Source organism: Bos mutus, chromosome 7, assembly GCF_027580195.1.
Source record: "Bos mutus isolate GX-2022 chromosome 7, NWIPB_WYAK_1.1, whole genome shotgun sequence".
Taxonomy (NCBI): Eukaryota; Metazoa; Chordata; class Mammalia; order Artiodactyla; family Bovidae; genus Bos; species Bos mutus.
Window position 1 is genome coordinate 61,182,272 of NC_091623.1, and position 26,382 is coordinate 61,208,653.

Sequence of the window (26,382 nt, forward strand, 5' to 3'; positions counted from 1 at the left end):
CCTGTGCCTTGAGACCAGGGCTCTCAGGAACACTTATCTAGACCATCTCTACCTCCTGAGACTGAGGGAAAAGGGGAAAAAGACTTTAAAATTTTATTTATTTCAACTGTTTTTTTATAAACTAGTAAATTTTATATTGTAATATCTAATTCATGACTAAACTTAGAAAATGAAGCTAGATCTCACACTGTGTCTGTCTAAATATTTCTTGGTATGTCTTTGTCTCTGGGTAACATTTTTGAGGTTAATTTGTAAATGAGCTCTATTTATTTGGCTTAAAAAAAGGTAAGCGCTTACAAATCAAATAATTTTAAATTAAACAATAATTTTCAGGTTCATGTGAACTGGGAAATATTCAGTATTAAATACCTGATATTAATGTTTGTTGACCTATCTAATATAGACATGTCTTAGAGTAATTAACATTAAGTAGAATATTTTCATTGTACCTAGGTTTAATATAAGTTAAATATTATATCTGTTACAAGTTTGTCAACAAGGAAATTACCTCGAGTGAAGAAACTTCTAAAAAAGTAAATGAGATAGGAGCTTTTATATAAACTCTATTAAGAATAATTATTCTTTAGAAATATCTGTCTAAAATAGTCTCTCCAGATTCGCGTAACTTAAATTTCTAAGGTTGTGCTAAGTGTGCTAAGTGTTGGAAGTCTATTGAATAGTTAGGTCATTTCCAAATAAAATAAGATTTTGAAACATTTACTACTAAACACTAATTTCCTTTTACAGAGAAACTAAAGAGATTTGGGACTATAAATGAATAATGTTTGGTGCCATCCTAAAATGTTCTAAGAAAGCAAGGGTTTTAGAAATTATCACTGGTATTTATGCTCACCAATCTATAAAATGTTAATATAAAAGTTAGTTCTTGGTTGCGAAAGGAAAGTAAGAAGTGTGTTTTCAGTTAAAAAAAAAAAAACGGTATGAAAAATACTAAAAAGAATTATGCATGATCAGGATTTTCTAAAATTGGATTACGATTAGTTAGATAAATTGATTTTGTTAGGAATGACACAGCCATAAGAAAACTGGTTAGAGCCAATTAGGTCCAAGATGGCGGAGCTGACTTTCACTAGACCTTGAGCCTTGGTATTTACGCCCATTGTGACATATCAACAAGCTAAATGATACACCCATCAACATTGACTAAATCTGACCAAATGTTCTAAATGTTTTTAATTGATCTTTTTGATAAAACTTAATCAAATTCTTTCAAAGCTCCTTTGACCTCTAGCTAACTTTGGGGTGCTTCAGAGGGCCCCTGAAACATCCCAAAGAAAGATATTAAACTGTGTTTATTTGGTTGGTTAAATTACATGAAAAAGATTATCAAATGAGTAATAAGTCCACTCATGTTATAATGTATGGTAAAAGTACTAATACAGATATCCTAGAAATTATATGGAGTTCTTAACATTCTGATATGTCCTGGTGTTCTAATTGAAAACCTGATGACTTCACAAAAGTTAACAGAAGGACTGAATGAACCAGCGAATATGCTTATAACTTTTATGGTTTCTATCTGAAAAATTATGGGTTTGAATCTTATGTTTTCAGGGAGTAGGGAAAACCTTCCTCTCAAACTAATTATGACAATACTTTGGTAAAATTAAACGTTATAAACAAAACAATTATATTTTCTCTCTATCTGACTCCTCCAAAAGTTGGAAATTCTTAGGTTTCCAGTAAGTTTATCAAATGAGTTAGGAAGGTTATCTCATGGGTTCAAAAATCTCAAGAAATTTTTGAGACCTTAAAAATGGAAGAATTCACCTAGATTTATTAGGCAAAATCTGTGATAAGCCTTTGGTGTGTTTCCCAGCCCTGTTTTTTTTTTAAAGTTCAGTCTGAGACTCTATAAATGTTTCAGCAAAATAAAAAGTCTATAATCAATCATGGTTATATAAATCATCAGACCAAAGTTAGTGAGAACAGACCTATTTTGCAAACAAACTAGCTTTAATTTGATTATATGATAAAAATGAGGGTAACTTCAGGGAGAAAAAGATATTTCAAAAAATGTTAAATCCCAGTTTGTTAATGGAGGTCTGCATCTAGTAAGACTCATCTCTTAGATAGGTCTTTGGCTGTTATGTGATATTAATGTAAAATTTAATTGAATTCTTAAAGAACACCCTAAGTTTGTTTCTGAAGCTCATCTCAGTAATCTATCTTTGAATGAAGATCAGATGCCTCATGACCTGCAAGCAGGACTAGAAAAGGACATAATTTAAGGGACTGTCTCCAACCTGGATGGAAGGACTTTTTTATCAGGAGAAACTACACTACACCTGGATGAGAAGATGACGACATCAGAGGTAGACAGCTTCCCCAAGATGCTGGACCTGATTCATATGAACATTTATGTTTTCTTGACATCTTGACCTTTGCATATAAATCAAATGCTTTTCTATCATATGCCTGATTCTATGCTAGTTTTAGAAATCAATTCAATTGTTGGGTTTGTGGCCAATTACCTGTGTCTAGTTCTGGGTTACCTTGGTAAATTTCTCTACTACAAGACTCTAACTGGTTGGCCCTGAGAAAATTTACTTAAAAAAAAAATTATAGGCATATTCAGGTCACTGTGATATTACTAGATGGGATCCCCTCACCGGGCCAATTAATAATGCCTGCTCTGACTCTGGCCATAAATTTGCACTTTTTTCTATTACTCAAGCTCAGTCAGAGCAACAAGAAAAGTTTCAGCAAAGGAGGAAAAATCTCCCAGAATTATGGGATGGATTTATATAGATAACACCAGGCTATGGTAATTTAGGTTTAAAGTCTCCTCTGTGTTGGAAACAATTAAACCATACTAAGGATAATCAGTCTAGTAACACTAGAAAACTGGGCTATGTGCCTTATAGATGGTGGTGCCAATATATAATTTCCCTGGAAGATAAAGATTCTACAGAGCTGACTAAGTCAGATGACCTGAGATACATCTGAGATGACTGGGCTATATCTAATGGAAGCTCTTAACTTAAGTCTTACTTGTGACTTTACTAATACTGCTGGCTATGTTATTTGTATTTCACTGTTTTACAAAATTGCTGTTTCTTACACTGTCAAATGTGTGTCTGAGGCCTCTAATAGAATAATATATAGTCCTATATGAGATCAATGATGGTAACAATGTAACTCTAGATATGGGAAGAAGCAACAAGAGGGAATATTTTCCTGGACCAAGAGGCTAGTAAGACAGGTGGTCCAGAGAATTTTGGATACTGTTTTATGGCCTAGTCCAGTAACAGCACACTGAGTGGCTTGTCAACAAAATCTTTGCCAAACCTGAGAATGGACATTCTCAGCACCATGGGATAAAATGGTCATGAAATGCCCCCCTCAAAATTATGGTCAAGTTTATGAGCAAAAAGGGGCTCTGCCAACTGAAGACTGACACTTGCCATCTACATCTACAAAGATTAAATCATGGCCGCTGAACTGCTGACTTTCAACACCCCTGAAAGGAGTTCAGGGTAAAAGTCAGGAGTGAGGCACTCTGTGCTCTGGGAAAAACTGGCAGAACAGGCCTTCAGATAGATCTTTTCAGGAGAAGATTTTATGAGTCCCAATTCTTGCATCTTCTCATATCTAGAGAAACACTGACGTCATTAACGGTGAAATCTGCTTTGGCGAATAAGGAAAAGTTTACAATTAAAAGTCAAAATAGAGTAGCTATGGTTCAGATATCCTGGGAAATAACTAGGCGATGCTATGGGTGTACTTTCAGATTAGACCTTGTGTTGCTAAACACTTGAGTTTTCTGAGTCGTGTCAGGCTTGGATGCCACCATTCTCAAAACAATGTCTGCTGGAAGCTAGTAACCTTACTTTTTATAAAACTAGGCAACTGGCTACCTGGCTACAAGGCTCCCTGAAGTGCCAGGTCCAGACTGGGTTTCAGGCCTATTCTTCTAAAAAGAAATGAGATTTTTTTTGTCTACTAAATTCCAGTTATCACTCTTCCAACTACTTCTAATTGGGTCTGTTACACCAAAATGGCAGACCAAGGGATTGAGATTTTAATCATACAAGACTCAGACCTAGAACTTGGAACTCAGGAATACTTCCAACTCAGTGTCTCTTCTCCAAGCTGAGGCAGTCTATGCTCCATTTTGACAGGAAGTTATCACAGTCATAGTTGCTTAGTTCCCTAAATTAAAACTGAGTAGAACTCTGTGGGGCTCTGGAGTAGAGATCAGTTCTGCATTCTCCATTTCTTGCCTGTAGGATATAGGCTTCATTTAGCCTCCTTGACCTTCACTGAGTTCCAAAGGGTGGATTCAAACAATTGCTAAGCAGGGAAGGGAGGGGATACAGAAACAGGAGAAATAATCAAAGGTTGGTACAGCCTCCAGACGGAGTCCTGGTTCCTACTCAAAGAAATATGCATAACAATGTCTTTGAGCCCCCACCTACGTGGAGGATGGTATCTTCAGACAGAACTCAAGATTCCTGGAGCACAGCTCTGTTGCCCCACCACCAACAAATCAAAAAGGGTCACAAACCCTGCAACCCTCACCCCAAATGTTGCCTTCTGTTTCCAGGACCAGGGATGACCATCCTGTTAGGTCTCCTGTTTGGCCCTTGTCTATTTCATCTCTGAGAGGGGCCAACAGTTTCAAATAAATTGCTGTTCCTACAAGGGTAGAAGCTGGTTTCAGATGTGGAACACTCCAACTTAGATCAGGTAGAGAGAGACTTCTGCTCTAGGCAGGCCTCCGCCCATGCACAGCAGGAAGATTTTACAGAAGAAAGAGACCTCTGCCCCAATTCCCAAGAAGTATCTTGAGTATGAAATCTCTCAGTGGGGAGTTGTTAGGGGAAGCACACTGATTGAAACGGCCCACCCTGGCCAGGCACCATAGTAACCATTTGCATGAGTTGTTTTATGACAGGAGATCCTGATAAGGAATACAGAACTAATAAGCCACCACCAACCGGAAGAGTTCAGGAAAGTTCGAAAGGAGACACCGCATGTCCGTCCACTTCCCAGAATCCCTCTCGCTAGCATCCATCTTGGCTGAGCTATGCGTGCGCCACCAGGAAAGACTCTAAATTAGAATGATTGGCCAAAGACCACCCGGAAACTAATCCCATCACCATAAAACCCGAGACTGCGAGCAGTTCTCCTGGGTTCCCTTACCCTACTGCTCTCCACCCGGGTGCCCTTTCCCAATAAAATCTCTTGCTTTGTCAGCACATGTGTCTCCTCGGACAATTCATTTCTGAGTGTTAGACAAGAACCCAGTTTCAGGCCCTGGAAGGGGTCCCCCTTCCTGCAACAAGATGATTGGATGGCATCACTGACTCAATGGACATGAGTTTGAGCAAACTCAGGGAGATAGTGAAGGAAAGGGAAGCCTGGCAAGCTGCAGTCCATGGGGTCGCAAAGAGTCAGATATGACTTAGAGACTGAACAGCAACAAAGGGTAGGTGAGGGTACACCCTGAGCCCAGCCTCGTGTAGGAGAGTCTGAGAAGGTTCTGGAGGAAGTGACAGTAACACAGGAGGGAGGGAGGAGTCTAAGGAAGAAAGTGGCATGCTGACAGCATATGCCAATATCCCTGGGCCCAAAGTTATACCTGACTAGGGCTTGCTTTGACATCTGTCAGATGGTGGGGGTGGGCACAGGGAGGGGCTAGGGTTTTCAGCTGTCTGTGGGCTATCCTGTGGCTGATGCCTGTATCAGGGTCTCAGAGGATCCTAGGGGTCTCTGCAGAAATGCGGTTGGTGACAGCTAAGGGGGAAGGGGAAGAAGCTGAGAGGCAAGGGAGCGGGGAGACACAGATTTTCTGCAGACAGCAGCTTTCTCTAGCTATGTCCTGTGGGATGCAAGCTTAAAATAGCTCCTAGTGCAGGGAGCCTGGGAGCCACAGTGACTGGCTCTCCTCTGTGGTGTGGGTAAGGTGGTGGCTCTGGACATCTTGGGCTGGGAAGAGGGTGCCCAGAGCAGGGACCCTTCTCTCCAAGACCTTGCTGGCCATCCTTAGCTCAAGTTCTCCAGCCCTGTGAGTGGGGGCTCATCTGTTTCTGAGTCCTCCTGCTGGGTCCCCTTACAACACAAAAACACAACTTTGGCGGGTGTGTTCCCAGCAACCAGGGCATCCATTTTTACAAGATTTTGGAGGATAGACATACAGACAAGGGCAGAATGGGTACTTTTTCAAATGAGTGACTCTGTGGAACCCCACCCACCCAGAGTCCTGACCAAGAACACCCTTGGGGATCCAGCTTCCATCTGGGGCTCCAGAGGGACCTTCCTTAGACCTTCCTGCAGATCCTGTCTCTCCCTCCACGTCTTTGTGAGCAGCACCCAGGGGTGCAGGACTGTGGGGCTCTACTGCTGTTAGGACAGTCAGAACTCCATGTGGGCTCCAGCCAGCCCCTCTGCCAGAACCCTGTGAACTTCTTTGACCCCAAGACACCTCACCTGGGACTTGTAACACTAAAGGCACACACTGAAAGCACAAGCATTCGGCTTCCTGGCTGGCACAGAGGAGGTGCTCAACTGTCATAAGGGTCTGTGTCAGTGAGGGTTCTCCAGACAAACAGAATCCATCGGGTGTGTATATACACGCACATAACATACGTATATTGTGTTAAGTCGCTCAGTTGTGTCCAACTCTTTGTGACTCCATGGAGTGCAGCCTGCCAGGCTCCTCTGGCTATGGGATTCTCCGGGCAAGAATACTTGAATGGGTAGCCATTCCCTTCTCCAGAGGATCTTTCCGAGCCAGGGATTGAACTCAGGTCTCCTGCATTGGAGGCAGATTTTTTACCATCTGAGCTACCAGGGAAGCCCCTACATACATATATACATGCATACAAAAATATACAGGTGTGTACACATATGCAGTATGTATACACACTTATATATCTACAATATATACAATGTAATGCACATAAATACATACATATAAAATATAGTTTGTATATATGCAGTATATAAACACACATATATACATATAATATATACAATTTGTTGTTGTTCAGTCACTAAGTCATGTCTGACTCTTTGCAACTCTATGAACTGCAGCATGCCAGGATTCACTGTCCTTCACTATCTCCCTGAGTTTGCTCAAACTCATGTCCGTTGAGTCAGTGATGCCATCCAACATCTCATCTTCTGTCATCCCCTTCTCCTCTCCATGTGTACGCATCCACACATACAAAGATATATAGGTGTGTATATATGTACTATGGCACCCCACTCCAGTACTCTCGCCTGGAAAATCCCATGGATGGAGGAGCCTGGTAGCCTTCAGTCCATGGGCTTGCGAAGAGTCAGACACGACTGAGTGACTTCCCTTTCACTTTTCACTTTCATGCATTGGAGAAGGAAATGGCAATCCACTCCAGTGTTCTTGCCTGGAGAATCCCAGGGATGGGGGAGCCTGGTGGGCTGCCGTCTATGGGGTCGCACAGAGTCGGACACGACTGAAGTGACTTAGCAGCAGCATATATATACTACATATATATATATATATGTATATGCACGAACGTTGTTTAGTTGCTAAGTCATGTCCAACTCTTTTGCAACCCCAAGGACTGTAGCCTGCCAGGCTCTTCCATCCATGGGATTTCCCAGGAAAGAACTGAGAAATTTCTTTCTCTAGGGAATTTTTCCCACCCAGGGATTGAACCCTTGTCTCCTAATAGCAGGCAGATTTTTTTTTCACTACCGAGCCACCAGTATGTATGCATGGTTGCTCAATCGTGCCTGACTCTGTGACCCAATGGACTGCAGCCTGCCAGGTGGAAGCCATATACATAGTATATACACATATATACATACAATACCTATACAACATATACATATACAAGTATATAACATATATACACACCTGTACATATATACTGTATATATATATACAGTATGACAAGGCTGTATATTGTCACCTTGCTTATTTAACTTCTATGCAGTGTGCATACATGCGAAGTACCTTCAGCTGTGTTCAACTCTTTGTCGCCCCATGGACTATAGCCCACCAGGCTCCTCTGTCCATGGGGATTCTCCAGGCAAGAACACTGGAGTGGGTTGCCAGGCCCTCCTCTGGTCTATACAGAGTATATCATGTGAAATGCCGGGCTGGATGAATCACAAGATGGAATCAAGATTGCTGGGAGAAATATCAACAACCTCAGATATGCAGATGATACCACTCAAATGGCAGAAAATGAGGAACTAAAGAGCCTCTTAGTGAGGGTGAAAGAGGAGAATTAAAAAGTTGACTTGAAACTCAACATTCAGAAAACTAAGATCACAGTATCCAGCCCCATCACTTAATGGCAAATAAATGGGGAAAAAATGGAAGCAGTGACAAATTTCATTTTCTCGGGCTGCAAAATCACGGAAGGCTTCCCAGGTGGCTCAGTGGTAAGGAATCCACCTGCCAGGGCAGGAGACACAGGAGATGCTGTTTGATCACAGAACTGAGAAGATCCCCTGGAGGAGGAAATGAAACCCACTCCAGTATTCTTGCTGGGAAATCCCATGGACAGAGGAGTCTGGTGGGCTCTGTTCATGGAGTCGCAAAGAGTTGGACATGACTGAGCACACACACACACACACACACACAAAATCACTGCGGATGGTGACTGCAGCCACGAAATTAAAAGATCCTTGCTCCTTGGAAGGAAACTATGACAAACCTAGACAGCATATTAAGAAACAAAGACATCATTTTGCCAACAAAGGTCCATATAGTCAAAGCTATGTTTTTTCCAGTAGTCATGTATGGATGTGAGATTTGGACCATAAAGAAGGTCAAGCACCAAAGAATTGATGCTTTTGAACTATGGTGCTGAAGACTCTTGAGAGTCCCTCCAGACTGCAAAGACATCAAACCAGTCAATCCTAAAGGAAATCAACCCTGAATATTCATTGGAAGGACTGATGCTGAAGGTGAAGCTCTAATACTTTGGCTACCTGACAGGAAAAGCACACTCACTGGAAAAGACCCTGACGCTGGGAAAGATTGCGGGCAAAAGGAGAAGGGGGTAGCAGAGGATGAGACAGTTAGATATCAGCACTGACTCAATTCACTGACATAAATTTGAGCAAATTTGGGGGGATATTGGAGTATACAGGAACCTGGCATGCTGCAGTCCAGGGGGTCACAAAAATTGGATACAACTTATCGACTGAACAACAACAATAGGCTAAATATATGGCATTCTTGTGACCGAAGCCGGGAATCTACCGGTCACCTTTACTGAGAAATTATACTTTTATTATGGGGGAAGGGAGGGTGTTCCAGTCCGCCAAGAGCGGGTTTCGAACCCTCCATCCCAGGCCTTGCGGGGTCTCCCCGGGTTCCCGCTTGGGGCTGGTGGGGGCAGCCGAGGGCAGCCGAGGACGTGCGTGCGTGCGTGCGTGCGTGCGTGGGAGCGGGAGAGCCCACGGGGCGGGCCGGCGAGGGGGGGCGCGCGAGGCGCGGCGGGCGGGGCAGCGGCAGCGCACCGCCTCCTCGCGCCAGGCCCCCCCGCGCGCGAGCCGCGAGTGGTTCAGCCCGGCCCCCGGCTCATTGTGCTCGTCTCACGCCGGCCCAAGATGGCGGCGGCGCTGGAGGCCCCGGGCCTGTGACCACAAAGAGGGAGCCGGGGGCTGGACGGGAGCGCGGTGGCGGCGGCTGAGGCCCAGGCCAGGCCCCCTCCCCTCAGCCTCCCGCCCGCCCTCCTCCGGCCGTCCGCCCCGCCCCCGCCGGCGGGGCCCCGCCCCTCCCCCAACCGCCCGACTAGCATGGTGCGGCGGCCGCGCGCGCCGACATGGGGGAGAAGCTGGAGCTGAGGCTCAAGTCGCCCGTGGGGGCCGAGCCCGCCGTCTACCCGTGGCCGCTGCCGGTCTACGTGAGTGCCGCCCCGCTCTTCCCCCAACCCCTCTCCCCAGACCCCCGCCCCCTACTCCCCGCTGCGTTTGGTGGGGGGCCCACCGAGAAACGGAGCGACTCGAGCCCCCAGCCTTCACTGGGACCCCCCATTCCCGCCCCGCCGGATTCCCGGCGGCCGTTTCCAAGCCCCGCGCGCAGGGTGGGCAGCGGGGAACCGGGGCCGGCTGAGGGCGCAGGCTGGGCCACGGAGACCCTGCGCCTCCGAGGGGCGCCCGAGCCGGGCTGCCGTTGGTCCTGCGGGGCTGGGGACCCCCGTTCCCGGGGCCTGGACGGCCGGCGGGCTTGCCTTTCCGTACTTTATGATTTGACGTGTAGGGTTTGTCTTTGCTGGTAGTTTATTATTGGCGCTGTCATCGTGCTCAGCTTTTTTATTTTTGAGGACACTCTTTCCTCCTTCTTCTTTCCAGTTGTTAATTTTGTAAATTAGGCATTTGTCTAATTTTGAGTGGCAGGACTGGCTAGAGGTTTGGAAAGGAAGCGTCCTGTTCCCGGATCTTGAGTGGGTGGGCTGGCCGGACCCTTGGCAAGGACGCGTCATGTTCCCTATTTTGAGTGGGTGGGCTGGCCGGACCCTTGGTAAGGAGGTGTCCTGTTCCTAATTTGAGTGGGTGGGCTGGCCGGACCCTTGGTAAGGAGGCGTCCTGTTCCCTGATCTTGTGTGGCCTTTGGAAATGACAAGCTGAACGGAAATTTACACAGGCGTCCGGGTGATTCCAGATATGCAGGGCGCGGGGTGGGCGCCCCGGCTCCTGTCCCCGGTGGCGGCGTGGGTGCGCGTGTCCGTGTCCCAGCGACCGCGCTCGGGCTGGGCAGCGCGCCTTCGGGAGGGAAAGCACAGCGGGCGCGGTGGGCGGGCGCTTTTGGGGCGCCCTTTCGCGCGCTTGGCTTGCGGGGGGACCGGCCTCCACGGGACCCGGTGGGGAAGCCCGCGCGCCCCGCCCCTCGCGCGGGCTCAGTGTGTGTCAGTTTTTGGAAACTGTCGCGGCCAGGGGCGGGGTCGGGACGCTGGGACCGCCCGGGAGCCGACGTTGGCTCCTGGCTCTGGTGCTCCGCGGTTCTCCGAGGTCGGAGGCTTTCCAGCCCGCCGAGCGCACCGGCGCTTTCTATTTTTGCGCTTCCTGCGCCCGGAGGCGCGGCTGAGCCCGGGCTCTGGCTTTTCCGGTTGGGTAGCTCTGTGTCGCCCTGGCGTGCGGCCTTAGCAGTGGTCAGGGCGGGGAGACGACCCAGGGGACGGAAACTGAAAGTGGGGAGAACCTTCAAAACTCCAGTTGATCCACCTGCCTCCCTCTCTGCCCCGGTTACTGCACTCGTCTTGTACGAGTACGTTGGCCGGTACATTTTTCAAAATGTAATTTGTTTATCCTCAGTAGACATGAAGTGGTTCACTTGTAGCTCACAGTTGTAGAGTATTTGACAGATCATTGCAGTCAGGCAGCAGAACAATCCCATCAAACCATCTGCTGCCCTTTGGCATCAACTCGCCTCTCGCTTCCTGGCCACCAGTCTCATCTCAGTCCCTAAGGTTTTAGATTTTCTGGAAGTAAAGTAAATGGAGTCAACAATGTGTAGCTTTTTGATTTGGGTTACTTTGGCTCAGCAAAATGTATGTGAGATTCATGCCCGTTTTTGAGAGTGTGAGAAGTCACTCCTTTTCCTTGCTATGCAGTGATCAGGAATAGAGCTGCTAAACAGCCCAGGGCAGGTGAACTTGGATTTTCACCTCACTTGGGAGAACACTCTGGGAGTCAGACTGAGGTCTGTGCTGAATGTCTGTTTTAAGAGCATTCTTGCATCTTGGAAATTGGTATTTTTCCAAAATTGGTATTTTGAGTATCAGGAGAATCTAGAAATCCACTGTGACCCAGCACCGAAGCATCTGAAACTAAGATGAAGGTTCATCTGGAGATGGTCCCATTGTTGCCATCACCATCTTATTTTCAGAAGTCTGTTCAGTTCAGTTCAGTCTCTTAGTCATGTCCGACTCTTTGCGACCCAATGGAATGCAGCACGCCAGGCTTCCCTGTCCGTCACCAACTCCCGGAATTTACTCAAACTCATGTCCATTGAGTTGGTGATGCCATCCAACCATCTCATCCTCTGTCGTCCCCATTTCCTCCTGCCCTTAATCTTTCCCAGCATCAGGGTCATTTCAGATGAGTCAGCTCTTCGCATCAGGTGGCCAAAGTATTGGAGTTTCAGCTTCAACATCAGTCCTTCCAACAAATATTCAGGACTGATTTCCTTTAGGATGGACTGGTTGGATCTCCTTGTCATTCAAGGGACTCTCTAGAGTCTTTTCCAACACCACAATTCAAAAGCATCAATTTTTCAGCACTCAGCTCTCTTTATAATAAAGTCCAACTCTCACATCCATACATGACTACTGGAAAAACCATAGCCTTGACTAGACGGACTTTTGTTGGCAAAGTAATGTCTCTGCTTTTTAATATGCTGTCTAGGTTGGTCATAACTTTGCTTCCAAAGAGTAAGCATCTTTTAATTTCATGGCTGCGGTCACCATCTGCAGTGATTTTGGAGCCCCAAAAAATAAAATCTGCCACTGTTTCTCCATCTACTTGCCATGAAGTAATGGGACCAGATGCCATGATCTTAGTTTTCTGAATGTTAAGCTTTAAGCCAACTTTTTCACTCTCCTCTTTTACTTTCATCAAGAGGCTCTTCACTTTCTTTCATCAAAGTCTTCTTCACTTTCTGCCATAAGGGTGGTGTCATCTGCATATCTGAGGTTATTGAGATTTCTTCCAGCAATCTTGATTCCAGCTTGTGCTCCATCCAGCCCAGCGTTTCTCATGATGTACTCTGCATATAAGTTAAATAAGCAGGGTGACAATATACAGAGGTCTGTAACCTTTGTCAGTAAGACATCGTGTGTGTCCAGGTCTCAGGGAGAGCTGGCTTTCCTGTGGTGGACGGGTCTGAACTAGAGAGCGTCTTTCGCTTGCTGGCAGGACCTCACTTGGCAGGGTTCAGGGTGTGCTGCCTGCCTGGCTGGGCGCTCCATCTGAGGTCAGCAGCCATTCCTGGGGTGGCAGTCCCAAGACCAGGCAGTGGGGGGAGGGGGGTGTGCCATGGTCAGCAAGCTGCAACCTTCCTAAAGCAGTGCAGTGACGTCTGCTCCCCTCCCGTGTCCCCACTGGGAGATTTTGCTTTCTCACAGGAAGTGAGGGGGCAGAACTTTATTATAAGAGTACATATTTTGTGATGACTCGATGATGAGTACATTAAGAAAATGGGTCACTTCCAGGAGCATAGCCTTTCCAAAGGTCAGATTACTCATGTGACCACACATTCGAAATAACTGAGCTTGCTTGTTCATTGATTCATTCATTCATCCCAGCACCTTCTGGGTATCTCCAGTGTTCCAGGGGGAGCGGAGCACAGTACACAGTGTTCTTGCTTTCAGGAAACTTATGAATGAGGGTTGGTGGGCAGTCTATAAACACAGAGGTGCAATGGAGGTGTGCCCTGGGGATGAGGTCCTGGAGGGTGGGGCTGAGAGAGGAGGGTGAGTGGCTTCTCCGAAGAGGGGCACCCCCAGGAGGAAGTGCAAACAGCCACAATCTTCCACACGCGGAAATGTCCAGCCTCCGAAATGGGTTCTTGTGCAGTTGACAAATAAGAGGGCGTGGTGCAGGGCGAGTTTTGTTCCTTCTGTCACAGAGTTCCCAGATGTCCACTTGCAGCTTATGGCAGCGTTGCTAAAGCAGGATGGCCCTTCTCTTGGTAGAAAACTGGGTCTCAGCTCAGGAGGGAGCAGGTGCCTGGTGGCCGGGCCGGAGGTTGCGAGGGCGGGCAGTAGTCCTTCCCCTTGCTGACTCACAGAGGCCGTGGGTGTGGAGCAGCCTCGGTGTGACTGTCCCTGCCTGCCTCCTCCAGCACATGAGTCTCTGATGAATTCTGAGCCGTCATGCCCCAGACTCGGCTGTGAGTAGTAGCTGAGGTGGGTGGCTGGCTGAGCCATCCCTCCCTATGACTCAGAAAATATTTTCTGCTCTGACCTCTGTGTGCGTGAGTGAGTGCTGACTAATCCGAGCTCAGGTGGAAGTCAGGTTAACCCTCTGACGGCTCTCTGTGGGCGAGGTGACCACTTTAGAGAGGAGGGCATCATCGGAAAAGCCTGGTACCCCGCATGTGGCTCTCAGCTTCTGTACCCTGGTCCCTGACATCCAGGTGTCCTGGAGTAGGCAGGCTGAGTATTCTGTTCCTGGTGGAAGGAGCCAGCGGCGCTGGAACCTGGGGTGTTCACTAGGGAGGAGGTGGCGGAGCTGTGGGCCACCTGCCCCAGTCTTCCTCTGGGAGCCCTGTCCTTTTTTCTTAAACTTTTTGTTTTGAGATAATCATAGATTCTTGTACAGTTGTAAGAAACGAGACAGAGGCACCCCATGTTCTCTCCTCTCAGTTTCTCCTGATGATGACATCTTTCGAAGCTGCACAATGATGTAATTGTTTCATTGGCCTTGGTTCATCAGGATGCAGTGTTCTGGGGTCCCTGCAGGGTGTGACCGGCCGTGTCTGTGGGTGCCTGGGTCCTGGGTTCCGTTCTCGTCTCCCGAGAGACCCCTCTTGGCCCTCTTTCTCTCTTCCTCGTCTCAGTCCTGATGCTCTCCCCAGTTTGCGCACCTGTCTCTCCACCGGGGGATAACAGTCTATCCCGTTCTCTTGCTCAGGGCTGTGCCTGGGAGCCTCTTTGGCTCCTTCGCTGTCTCTTCAAGCTGTCCTGCCCTTCCCACCGCCAGGTCTCCTGCTGAAAATGTTCAGAGAAGCCTAAGTCTGTCCGTGTCCTCTGCAGCCTCCCTCGCTGCCCACCTGCCTGACCTCCCCTCCCCACCAGCATTTCTCTTTTCTTCCCTGACTCTTTCTCCACCCATCGTCACTGTCTCAGTGCCTAGCCCAGGGGTGATTAGCCCAGGGGCGGTGTTCCTTGGCACCCCTGTGTTGGACAGGGCCCTCTTCCAGCCAAGGCATGGCCCCGTGAGCTGGGTGGGGAGGTCCGAGGCTCCAGCATCATCGTGTGTGACCTTGGATGGAAAAACCGTCTCTGATGGGCTTCAGTTTGAATCCCCTGAGTCAGTTGTTGGGTCCGTGGCTGAGGCATGGAAGGTGCATTAGTGTTATGCAGGGGGATGGGTGGCCCCTGGGAGAGGAATACCACCTTTGGAACTGCTGCTGCTTTGCTCCTCAGGGACAGCAAGGGTCGAGGGGCTTGGGATGGGACTCCTCAGAAGGATTTCCCTGTTGCATGGCGGTGCTGGACCTGTTCACAGTGGATTATGTTTTCCCTCGTCTGTGAGTGGCTCCCCGTGGTCTGCTCTGGGCTCGCCCTGGGACTGAGCCAGGCTCCCACCTGGCCGGGGCTGGGCCCACACCTGGTCTGGGTGCAGCCAGGTGAAGAGGCAGGACATGGGAGGAGGGGCCTTGCCGGGTCTTGTGGTTTTTGAGTTTTTTAATAACAGCTTTGTCCTAAGCTCTATGCTTTTTGAAATTTTAAGGAGAGTGAGCCTATAATTTCAAGATACCTTCTTAAAGAGCAAAATTTGAAGTGCCCTTCTTAGTAAATTTATTTAGAATCAAGCTTAAAACTCACCACCAGCAAATCATTTTCATAGCTTATATGGCAACTGAACTTTTTATTTAATTTTTCAGCACTGCTTTATTAAAGACATAGGTTGCAAAAGATAATAAGCTATCTGTATTGTAAGCTGAACAGAATGAGAATCATAGAGTAGATTTGCAGCAGTTTCTTCTGAGGATGGCAAGAAAAATAGACATTTCAACTGCGCCTTTAGATTCACAGTCAGGTTGATGGAAACAAATAGCCCCAGGTCATTCACCTTAAAACCTAGATAAAGAAACAAACAATTGGCCAACCGGAGGTGTAGAACTGGTATAGAATTTGAAGGCTCAGGAGACAGTTACAGGTTAACCTGGGGTATCCTCTAATGCACATTAATGAAATCTCCTTTATGTATGGTTGGGAAGATCCCCTGGAGGAGGAAATGGTAACCCACTCCAGTATTTTTGCCTAGAGAATCCCAAGGACAGAGGACCCTGACGGGCTACAGTCCATGGGGTTGCAAAAAGTCAGACACAACTGAGCAACTAATACTTTTTTACTTTTATTTTGTCCAGATAACATTCGTACCACACAGCTCACCTACTGCAGGTGTACAATTTAACGGGTTTTACTGTATTGTGTTACTGTATTCACAGAGCTGTGCAACCATCATATCTAATTCCAGAACATTTCATCCCCCTCAAAGGACCTGCATCCCCCCTCCCCAGCCCGGGACAACCAGGAACCCACTCTCTGTGTCTGCGGATCAGCCTGCTCTGCACATTTCCCGTCAGTGGAGTCACACCCTGTGTGTCCTCCTGTGTCTGCCTCTCACTGAGCGTCGTGTTCTCAGGGTCCGTCCACGTGGTAGCGAGTGTCAGCGCTTTTCCCTTTTGCAGGGCCAAGTGATGCTCCTGTGTGTCGTGGGTCTTGAGGCCCCTGGAGAGGCACTCCTTTGGCCTTGGTCCTGGGGTGGCTGGCACCAGGTACCCTGGTGGGGCATTGACAGTGACCCCTGCTGGGGTGGGACAGTGCTGGAGCACTCAGAGCTGCAGTGCTCAAGGTGAGGCTTGCCTGGACTTTCCAGACCTCAGGCTGGCAACCATGCAGCCACTGGTTGCTCAGGGATCCTGGGTGAGTCCTTCTGCTGACTGGGCCCCTGGAAGGGCCTCCTGTCCTTCCTGACCCTTGCCCTCCTTTCCCATCACAGCCTTGGCCTTGGCCTCAGGCGAGGAGAGTTCTGGTGCTGAGCGTTTGGTCATCTTCATCCCCCATCACCCCAGAGTCCCTCCCTGACAGCCCCTCCATGTGGACCCCCACTGGCGCTACTCTGATCTGAAGACCTGTGGAGCGTGAGAAGCGGCCAGAGCGGAGAGGTTGTGAGAGCTTCCGAGTCATTCAGGTGGTCAGGGCAGCTGCGGGAAGCTGGACAGGCCCTGCAGCGGCATCGCAAAGTCTGAGGAGGCATGTTGTCAACCATTCCCTCCTCTCTTTCTGATGTTAGAGCTTGGGACAGCTTGAGTACACCTCATCTCAGATGAGACCATGCTCCAGGCCCCGTGTCTTCCCAGGGGCCCCTGCAGGCCCTGCAGGAGGAGGGGTCCTGGACTTGTCCTGGCTGCCTGGGGGCCCAGAGATGGAGCGTGGTCCACAGCTGGGCACAGTCCGGCCACATGGCGTGGGCTCTTGAACACGGGCATTCATGGGGCCTTTCACGGTACTCCTTGTTTTGTAGTCTCACGGTGATGACTGGAATCAAATGTTTCTGGTTACTACTGCATCTTCCTCTGGCTCTCAGACTTGTTCTTGCAGGCTGTGCTTCCTGCATATCAGCCTAAACTCAGGCCGTGTATCGGTTATCTGTGGTGTGTAACAAAACAGCCTGAAATTTAGCGACTTGAACAACATACACTGGTGACCGCTCATGGTGTCTGAGGGCAGGAACTGAGGGCTGGCAAGCCAGGGAATCTGGTCAGGTGCCCACAGGAGGCTGCTGTAGACGCTTCATCCAGATGCTGATGGGGCCAGAATTGTGGCTCCCCCGCATGCTGCCTGAGACTCCCCAGTCCACGGGGCGAGTTCCCCTCAGAGTAAGCGTCTCAGCATTGGTGCAGAGGCCCAGACCATCCCCTCCATTCCATGGCTGCCCCACGGCCCTGTGCACTGTCCGTATGAGCTTGTCTCTGAGTGGACCCTTCAGGACAGCGTGGCGGCGTCTCTGCCGTCTGTGCTGTAGGGGCCCGGGGATGCATGCCAGGGCTGTGGGGACTTGACTTCCTGGATGTTGTTGACCTGTGAGCATCCCAGAGACTCAAGATTTTCCTGCTGAGCTTGGGGGTGCTTTTAACAGTATATCACATCTACTCCCAGGCATTTTGTTGTTACTAGTTTGTTTTTGCCACCTCATGTGACTTGGGGGATCTTAGCTCCCCAATCAGGGATTGAACCCGGGCCCTCAGCAGTGAGAGTGTAGACACCGCCAAGGAATTCCCTGTTAATGGCATTATTGAGGTGTAGTTCCCGCACCATGCAACTCATCTGCCCTGAGCATGCTGTTCCCTGGTTTGTGCACTGGGTGCAGTCATCACTGCTACTAATTTTAGAACCTTCCATCACCCCAGGGAGAGTCCCCATCTCCATCAATATTCCCCCATCCTCCTGCCCCAGCCTCTGACAGCCAGGAACCCACTCCCTGTGTCTCTGGATTGGCCTGTTCTGCACGTTTCCCATCAGTGGAATCACACCCTGTGTGTCCCTCTGTGTCTGCTTCTCTCACTGAGCGTTGTGTTCTCAGGGTCCGTCCACGTGGCAGTGTGTCAGGGCTTCTTTTTGAGGCTGAGTGATGCTCCCGTGAATGGAGGGACACGTTTGTTTATTCATTCACCTGTTGGTGGTTGTGTGGGTGATTTCCAGTTTGGGGCTGTGGTTGTACGTGCTCACTTCTTTTGGGCAGATACCCAGAGAGGAATTGCTGTGTCAGGTGGGGCCTTTTTCACCTTTTGGGGAGCTACCAGCTGCCCCCACCGTTCTGACATTTGCCATGAGGTGCTGGGGCCTGCCGCTCCCACCTGTGGTTCCTCCCAAGGTGTTGGGTCAGCGGCGGTGATGCCGGGGCTCGGGCACCCCATGCCAGGAGCCGCTGGTCTGTGGGGCTGTCCAGTGTTGGAGTGCACACACTCCACTTCCCACCCGCCTTGTCTAAGTGAAGAGTTCAGTGAACGTTTACTGCTTCATTCTTGCTAAGTTGGAGGATATTCATGATAGAAGGTTGATTTTGTCCTTTGCCTTAAAAACTAAGACTTTGGACAAAAGGTCACATATTGCAATTAACTATTTACAAACGTCCAGAACAGGCAAGTGCATAGAGACACAGAGTGGATTAGTGTTTTCAGGGGCTAGGGGGAGGCCTGTCTGCTGATGGGGTGATGGAATGTTCTGGAACTAGACAGATGCTGGTTGCACAACCCTGAGTGTAGTGACTCCACCGCATTGCACACTCGGAAGCGGGGTCTGTTCTGTGTGAGTTATATCTCAGTAGAGCTGCTGTTAAACACCGATGAGGCTAGGGCCGTGAAAGTGGCTCTAGAGCGTTGAGTTGGGTGGGGCCCTGCCCTGAGACCTGCCCTCGTGGCTTTGTCCATCATGAAGCCAGGAAACGGTGGTCTGGGCTGAGAAGGGCGGTTGCTGTCCCAAGCAGGGCTGGTGGCTCTGGGTCTCTTACCTCACTTCTGGTTTCAGCCTGTGCTCTTCGCAGCCCTCTTCACTGAGGTTGGAGTGAAAGTGTGGCCTCGAGTTACAGACGTCCATGCACACACCCTCACTTGTATTTTTTGGCCATACTGCACAGCATGTAGGATCTTGGTTCTCTGATCAGGGATTGAACCCACGCCCCTTGCATTGGGAGCATGGAGTCTTAACCACTGGAAGTCCTGCCTTGGTTTCTGTGAGGTCTCCAGTTCGCTGGTCATCAAGACTGCAGGGAGAGGCCAGAGCGACCTGTGATGTGCCCGCTGGGAAGAGCAGCTGGGAGGGCACTGCTGTGACTGGGCAGGATGATAGCTGCTCACCCACTCCCGGTAGTGACAGGACCCTCGTTTCCCATTTTACAGACAGAAGCCGAGGCCTGCAGAGGGTCAGGGACTCAGAGCCAGGCCTGCGGCTGCCCGGCTACAAGAGTGCCCAGGAGAGCCTTGTGGAAGGCGGGTTGGAAGTTAGACTCCGGCCCAGCCCCTTCCCTTCTCTGCTGCCTGCTGGGTGCCCCCAAGGCCGGCGTACCCTTTGTGTCAGGGACCCCAGTGCCATGGGTGGGGAAACGAGGTGGGAAGGCCTGGGGGCTAGAGCGCCTGCCTCCTCTGGTTGCCTCCGTCACCGAGGCTGGAGGGACGGCTCTAAACCCTATCCCATTGTCTTTCAGGACAAACACCACGATGCTGCTCATGAAATCATCGAGACCATCAGGTGAGTGTGGCACCTGCTGGGGTGGGGCCTGGGGGTGGGGCCTCAGGTGGGCCCCCAGCGCCTAGCTGTGCACTCTGACTCTTACTCCAGGCTCCTGGCCCTTGCTTTCAACCCCCACATGTCAGCCTCCCTGTTCCTCTATCCTGGTCCACCTCAGCGTCATTACCATGGAGAACCCGGGGAAACTGTGACTGGGGTCAGGGGTCAGTTGCCTGAGTGTGACCCAGCACAGGGGCTGGTGCTTTGTGAGCTTCCTGTGGGCAGGGGTGGAACCCCCAGTGGCAGTTCCTCACAGGCCCCCTCCCCTTCCCCTCATCACCTACTTTCCTCTCCTGTCATGGGGGGTTGGGTTCGGGCCACTCCTCTCCACGTGAGCCCACCCCTTGTGGAGGGCAGGTGCCTGGCAGGCTGGCCTGCGAGGCTCCAGGAGGAAGGCCCCTGCGGTATTTCTGGTGGGTGTCCTCCTCACACTGGACCTGAGGGTTTGCGATGGCCTCCGGAGTGACCAAGGCTCGGCGTTCTGAGACCACTCTCCTGGCTCTGGCACCTCCCTCGTGCCGTTATATCCTCTCAAATCTGCTGTGGCCAGGCTGGCAGTGCCCTGTGAAGGAGGCCTCATCCTGCCCCGGCAGCCGAGCGGCTCAGCCTCCTGAGCTCCTCTGCTTCATTCTCGGGGCCGAGCCGGGCCTCTGTGCCGGAGTGTCTGGGAGACTGAGTGAAGTCTCGTGTGCATCTCACAGGGTGGGCCTGACTGGGGTGGTGCTGAGAATGTGGAATCTACTTTTTTAATGGTGTAATCCACAAACCAGTTGGTTGGTAGAGTAGTGCTACGATCGGCTTAGTTTAGTTTATTTTTAAAGAAGGCTGACAGTTAGGAGGGGCTTCCCAGGTGGCTCAATGTAAAAGAATTTACCTGCCAGTGCAGGAGACGAGGGAAACGTGGGTTCAATCCCTGGGTCAGGAAAATATCCTGGAGGAGGAAATGGCACCCCACTCCAGTTTCTTGCCTGGAAAAATATCCCATGGACAGAGGAGCCTGGTGGGCTATATAGTTCATGGGATCACAAGAGGGTCGGACATGACAGCGACTAAGCACCCACACGTGTCAGTCAGTTAGGAAGTGAGGCCATGTGGTTAGGCGAGGGGCTCCTAGTTGGCCAGCCTGGGTCCCCTCCCTGCTCCCTTGGGCCAAGTGAGTTCTGGGGGCGGGTTGGCCTGGTTGCCTGCTGCTTCCTGCAGGGAGGGAGTGTCCCTGTGGTGCAGGGCGGTAGGACGAGGTGCAGCTGGCCAGCCGGAACAGGTTCTCTGGAGCCTCCTGGGCCCGGGTTCTCTCTGGGTCTGGCGGGGCCCGCTCCCCATCCTCAAGTCTACAGGCTACTTCAGTCCTTCCCTCTTGTCTCCACAGATGGCTTTTTCTCATTGGTAAAGATGGCAGTCACCTGTTTGTTTCTTTTCTTACCTTTTCATCCTGGAGGATTTCTGACATGCTCAGAGATGGACAGTGTGTATGACGAGCCCACGGGCCCGTCACCCAGCCTAGCGTTTGTTTCACCTGTACCAGTGCCATGGGTGGGGAAACGAGGTGGGAAGGCCATCCACTTTCCTCTTCTTCTGTGTGTTCACTGGGACAGTCAAGGTGTGACTGAAGTACAGGAGGGAGACCACCTGTTTGGAGCGAGCATGGTGGCCAGTGTGGATGTGTGGGTGTCCCCTTGTACCTGTGTGAGGAGGAGTCACCCCTGTTTGCCTGGGCCCCCTGTCGGCCCCCTCCCTCCACTCCTGCCCCCGTGCAGCCCGGCCTGCTTTCTGTTGCTGTGGATTACTTTGCATTTTCTAGAATTTTACATTTTTTAAAAATGTGTCAAAGTTTTTCTTTCTTATTCCTGAGGAGTGCACCATTGGTGCATCCTTTCACCAGATGACAGATACGTTTGGGTGGTTTCTGATTTTTGGCAATTGTAAATAAAGCTGTTGTAAACACTCCACGGAGGTCTTTGTGTGGACGTGTCTTCCTTCATCCTGGGTAAATACTTGGGAATGAGGCTGCTGGACTGTGCTTGAAGGAAGGCCGACCCCTCCAAGCTGCAGGCAGCCACGCAGGACCGCCCTGTGGCTCCCACGTTGGCAGGGCATGTTAACAGGGTTGTTTCTGCTGGTCCAGTTTGAGTCCTGTGGTGGTATCATTGTGGTTTTAATGAGAATTTTCTTAATAATTAATGATGTTCATCATTTTTTGCCTGCTTTTAAAAAAACTTTTTTAATTATTGAATTTTGAGCATTCTTTGTCATTCTGGCTTATCCTTTATTAGGTATGTGTTTTGTGAATATTTTCTTTCAGTCTGTGGCTTGTCTCTTCACATTCATAAGAGTGTCTTTTAAAGAGCAAATATCTTAAATTTTGATAGAAGTCTAATTTATCAACTTTTTTTTTTAATAGTTTGCCGTTTTTTGCATTCTGAGATATGTGTGCCTAACTTGAGGTCACAAAGATTTTCTGCTGTGGTTTCTGGAAGTTTTATGGTTTAAGTTTTACATTTACATCTTTTTATCCACTTTGAGTAAACTTTTACATGAAGTGCAGAGCATGGGTTGAGGCTTATTGCTTTGCATGTGGACTTCTCATAGTTCCAGCAGCATTTGTTGATGAAACTGTCCTCTCTCTCTGGAATTTCCTTATCACCTTTGTGAAAGATCAGTTGACAGTGTATGAGGTGATTTGTTTCTAGAATCTCTTTCAGTGCCACTGACACATGGCTCTGTCCTTTAGGCAGTACCACAGCTTTATGGTGAGCTTTGGAATCACAGGAAGTCCTCCATTTTAATTCTTCTTTTGAAATGTTGCTTTGGTTATTCCACCGCCTTTGCATTTCCATGTAAATTTTCAAATCATCCTGTTGATCTTTGCACAATTTATTTAGGAATTGTATTGAATCTGTAGGGCATTTTGAGAGATTTGCCATCACACTTGAGTTTTCCAGTCCATGAACATGGTATGTGTCTCTACTTGCTCAGGCGTTTCAGCTCTTCTCTTGGCAGCGCTCTGGCATTGCAGCATGGAGGTCTTGGACAACCATTTGTTAGATTTGATTTATTCCTAGCTCATTCATGCTTTTGTCACTACTGTTAAGTGGGATTGTGTGTTAACTTTCATGTTCTTTTTGTCTGCTACTTGTGGGTAAAATACAATTGATTTTTGTACGTTAACCATGAATCTTGTGCTCAATTCATCAAATTTTTTTTTTTTTACAGGATAAGGATTCTTTATTGAGGACTTGACATATAGATTAGTTCTTGTGCCATGAATAATGTTGTTCCTTTTAATGTTTGGAGGTTTTATCCTACTTTGTAAGTAGAAATCCCTTGCCCATGAAAAAATGTGGCCAAATATTTCTGACTCCTTGAATTGTAGCTGCACTTCAAGATCTGGATACACAACAAGTGAAAGGTAGAAAATAATACTGTGCAGTGCGTAACTTAGGCTAGATAACTACTAAGAACACTTGAAGTGAAGTCGCTCAGTCGTGTCCGACTCTTTGCGACCCCATGGACAGTAGCCTACCAGGCTCCGCGATCCATGGGATTTTCCAGGCAAGAATACTGGAGTGGGCTGCCATTTCCTTCTCCAAATTCATCAATCTTAGTAGTAGTTTTGTAGATTTCCTGGGACTTGCTGTGGAAATAAAAATAATTGTATCACCTGTTATTTCTTTTTCTTGGCATTATTAAATTGGCTGGGACCTTTGAGGCTGTTTTGTGATAAAGTGGGGGGAGGTTGCATTCTTATCTTTTCCCTCATCTCTGGGGCAGGGATATTAGATTTAGTCTTCCACTATGGAGGTGATGTTAGCTGTAGTTCCTCACAGATGCCCAGTACAAGTTTGAGAACATGCTCTCCTATTCCTGGTGGCGTTTTCCCTAGGTGGAGCAGTTGCATCAGTTAGATTAAAAAAAAAAGAAAAAGGCCATAACTTCTACAGTTTAATACTGAAATACTTATGGATGAAAATGTCATGTGTGGTCTGCTTCCAGATAGCATGGAATGGGTGCAGAAAAGAGTTCGTGGTAAGAGCTCTGAGCCCAGCAAGAGGCTTGCAGCGTCTGCATGCCTTGCCACGGTGAGGTGCTGTCTTCCAGGTTTCTTTCATGTAAAGTTACCGTTTTCCCCATTTTTTTGAAAGTTATTTGTGAATTTTGGGGTCTGCTGGGTCTTCATTGCTGTGAGGGCTTTTTTCCTCTAGTTGTGGAGAATGGGGGGCTCCTCTCCAGTTGCAGTGACAAGCTCCTCATTGCGGTGACTTCTCTTGTTGCGGCGCATGGGCTGTAGGACTCTTGGGCTTCAGTGGCTGTGGCTCCTAGTCTGTAGGCACAGGCTCAGTAGTTGTGACGGATGGGCTCAGTTGCTCAGTGACATGTGGGAGCTTTCTGGATCAGGGATCGAACCTGTGTCTCCTGCAGTGGCAGGTGAACTCTTTACCACCGAGCCACCAGGGATTCCCGTTTTTAATTAATAAAAATCGTGGGGGAAATTCTTGGAGACTGTGCAGAGATCCTGTTTCTTCTTGGACTTTTGCAACTGATAGGATCCAGAAGTAAATCTCACTGTGGAGAACTAGTTACCAGGGCATTCGAAGGGCTGTTCTGTTTTGCTTTCCTCCCCTACCCTGTTAGTCACTGGAGCTTTTCTGGGAGGAAGGGCTGTTCCCCTGTAGGCACTGCTTTCATCCTGTGGGTCCTAGCCCACTTCTGCTGCACCTGCTTTGCTCCTCAGTCGTTCCTGTGCTGGCCTGGGGGGCTCTCTGGATTTGTGCCCCAGCCCCTTGACTTGACCCTGCCTGCTCTCAGCACAGCCTCACTATCTGGAGCCCCAAGATGCTCCACAGCCATCTTGAGTTTGCTATGTCCCAGCCCAAGTCAGCCGCTTTCCCAGAGAGCTCTGGTCTCCTCCCCTGGAGAGGAGTTTGTGCTGCTTTTTAGAGATAAAGTTGTTTGTCTTCTTACTGAGTTATAGGGATTCTTAGCATATTGCGTCTGCGAGTGTCCAGTGAGATAGGCATGGCTGACCGCGACTTTAATGGCATCTTGATGAAGTTTTTAACTTATCAACTCATTTCTTGATGGTTAGTTGTTTGGGTCATAGCCAGGAATCTTTACCTGCAGAGTCAGGCAGTTAGTCTCCCGTTTTGGGGGGGGAAGGTCTGGGGTTTTAGGTTTTACATCCAGGTTTTAAGATCAGTTGTGAATTAGTCTTTGTGTCTAATGTGGGTTTGTGTTTATGGGGGTCAAGATTCTTTTTTCCCGATCAACATTCTATCCTTCCAGCCTTATTTATTGAAATATTCCTTGCCTTGGTGCTTTGGTCAAAAATCATTTGTTAAAATTTAGTTTATTTCTGGATTCCATGTCCTGTATGGTTGATCTGTCTGTTCACCTCTCTGCCAATACCATCCTCATTCTTTTTTGCTGTTGGCTGTGCATGGGCTCTGTTGTTGCAGCACGTGGACTTAGTTACCCTGCGACATGTGGGATCTTAGTTCCCTGATCAGGGATCGGACTCTTCGTCCCCTGCACTAGGTGAAGTCTTAACCACTGGACCACCAGGGAAATCCCACCGTCACACTCTTGGTTACTGTAGATTCACAGTACATCTCAAATCAAGGCGGTGTGAATTTTGCAACAGTGCTTTTCTAAAAAAAATATGTATATTATTTATTTGGCTGTGCTGAGGCTTCAGTTCAGTTCAGTTCAGTCACTTAGTTGTGTCCGACTCTTTGCGACCCCATGAATCGCAGCACGCCAGGCCTCCCTGTCCATCACCAACTCCCGGAGTTCACTCAGACTCACGTCTGTCGAGTCAGTGACGCCATCCAGCCATCTCATCCTCTGTTGTCTCCTTTTCCTCCTGCCCCCAATCCCTCCCAGCATCAGAGTCTTTTCCAATGAGTCAACTCTTCGCATGAGGTGGCCAAAGTACTGGAGTTTCAGCTTTAGCATCATTCCTTCCAAAGAAATCCCAAGGCTGATCTCCTTCAGAATGGACTGGTTGGATCTCCTTGCAGTCCAAGGGACTCTCAAGAGTCTTCTCCAACATCACAGTTCAAAATCAATTTGAACTGTATCAATTCTTCAGCGCTCAGCTTTCTTCACAGTTCAACTCTCACATCATACATGACCACTGGAAAAACCATAGCCTTGACTAAACCGACCTTCATTGGCAAAGTAATGTCTCTGCTTTTGAATATGCTATCTAGGTTGGTCATAACTTTTCTTCCAAGGAGTAAGTGTCTTTTAATTTCATGGCTGCAGTCACCATCTGCAGTGATTTTGGAGCCCAAAAAAATAAAGTCTGACACTGTTTCCTCTGTTTCCCCATCTATTTCCCATGAAGTGATGGGACCGGATGCCATGATCTTCGTTTTCTGAATGTTGAGTTTTA

General features: G+C 48.7%; 1 protein-coding gene across 8 annotated transcripts in view; it reads left to right on the forward strand.

Moving 5' to 3' along the window:
* The first annotated feature begins 9,566 nt into the window (after positions 1 to 9,566).
* Positions 9,567 to 26,382, forward strand: part of DOT1L (DOT1 like histone lysine methyltransferase) — a 54,701-nt gene continuing 37,885 nt past the window's right edge. For 2 of the 8 annotated variants that reach the window (XM_070373984.1, XM_070373987.1), the window contains exons 1-2: positions 9,568 to 9,875; positions 19,906 to 19,949. In XM_070373984.1, the coding sequence (XP_070230085.1) occupies positions 9,795 to 9,875; positions 19,906 to 19,949 (125 nt within the window). In that variant the 5' untranslated portion in view covers positions 9,568 to 9,794. Of the gene's footprint in view, positions 9,876 to 19,905; positions 19,950 to 26,382 lie in introns of all 8 variants that reach the window. The other 6 variants (XR_011464793.1, XM_070373990.1, XM_070373988.1 and 3 more) reach the window with 5 other exon arrangements.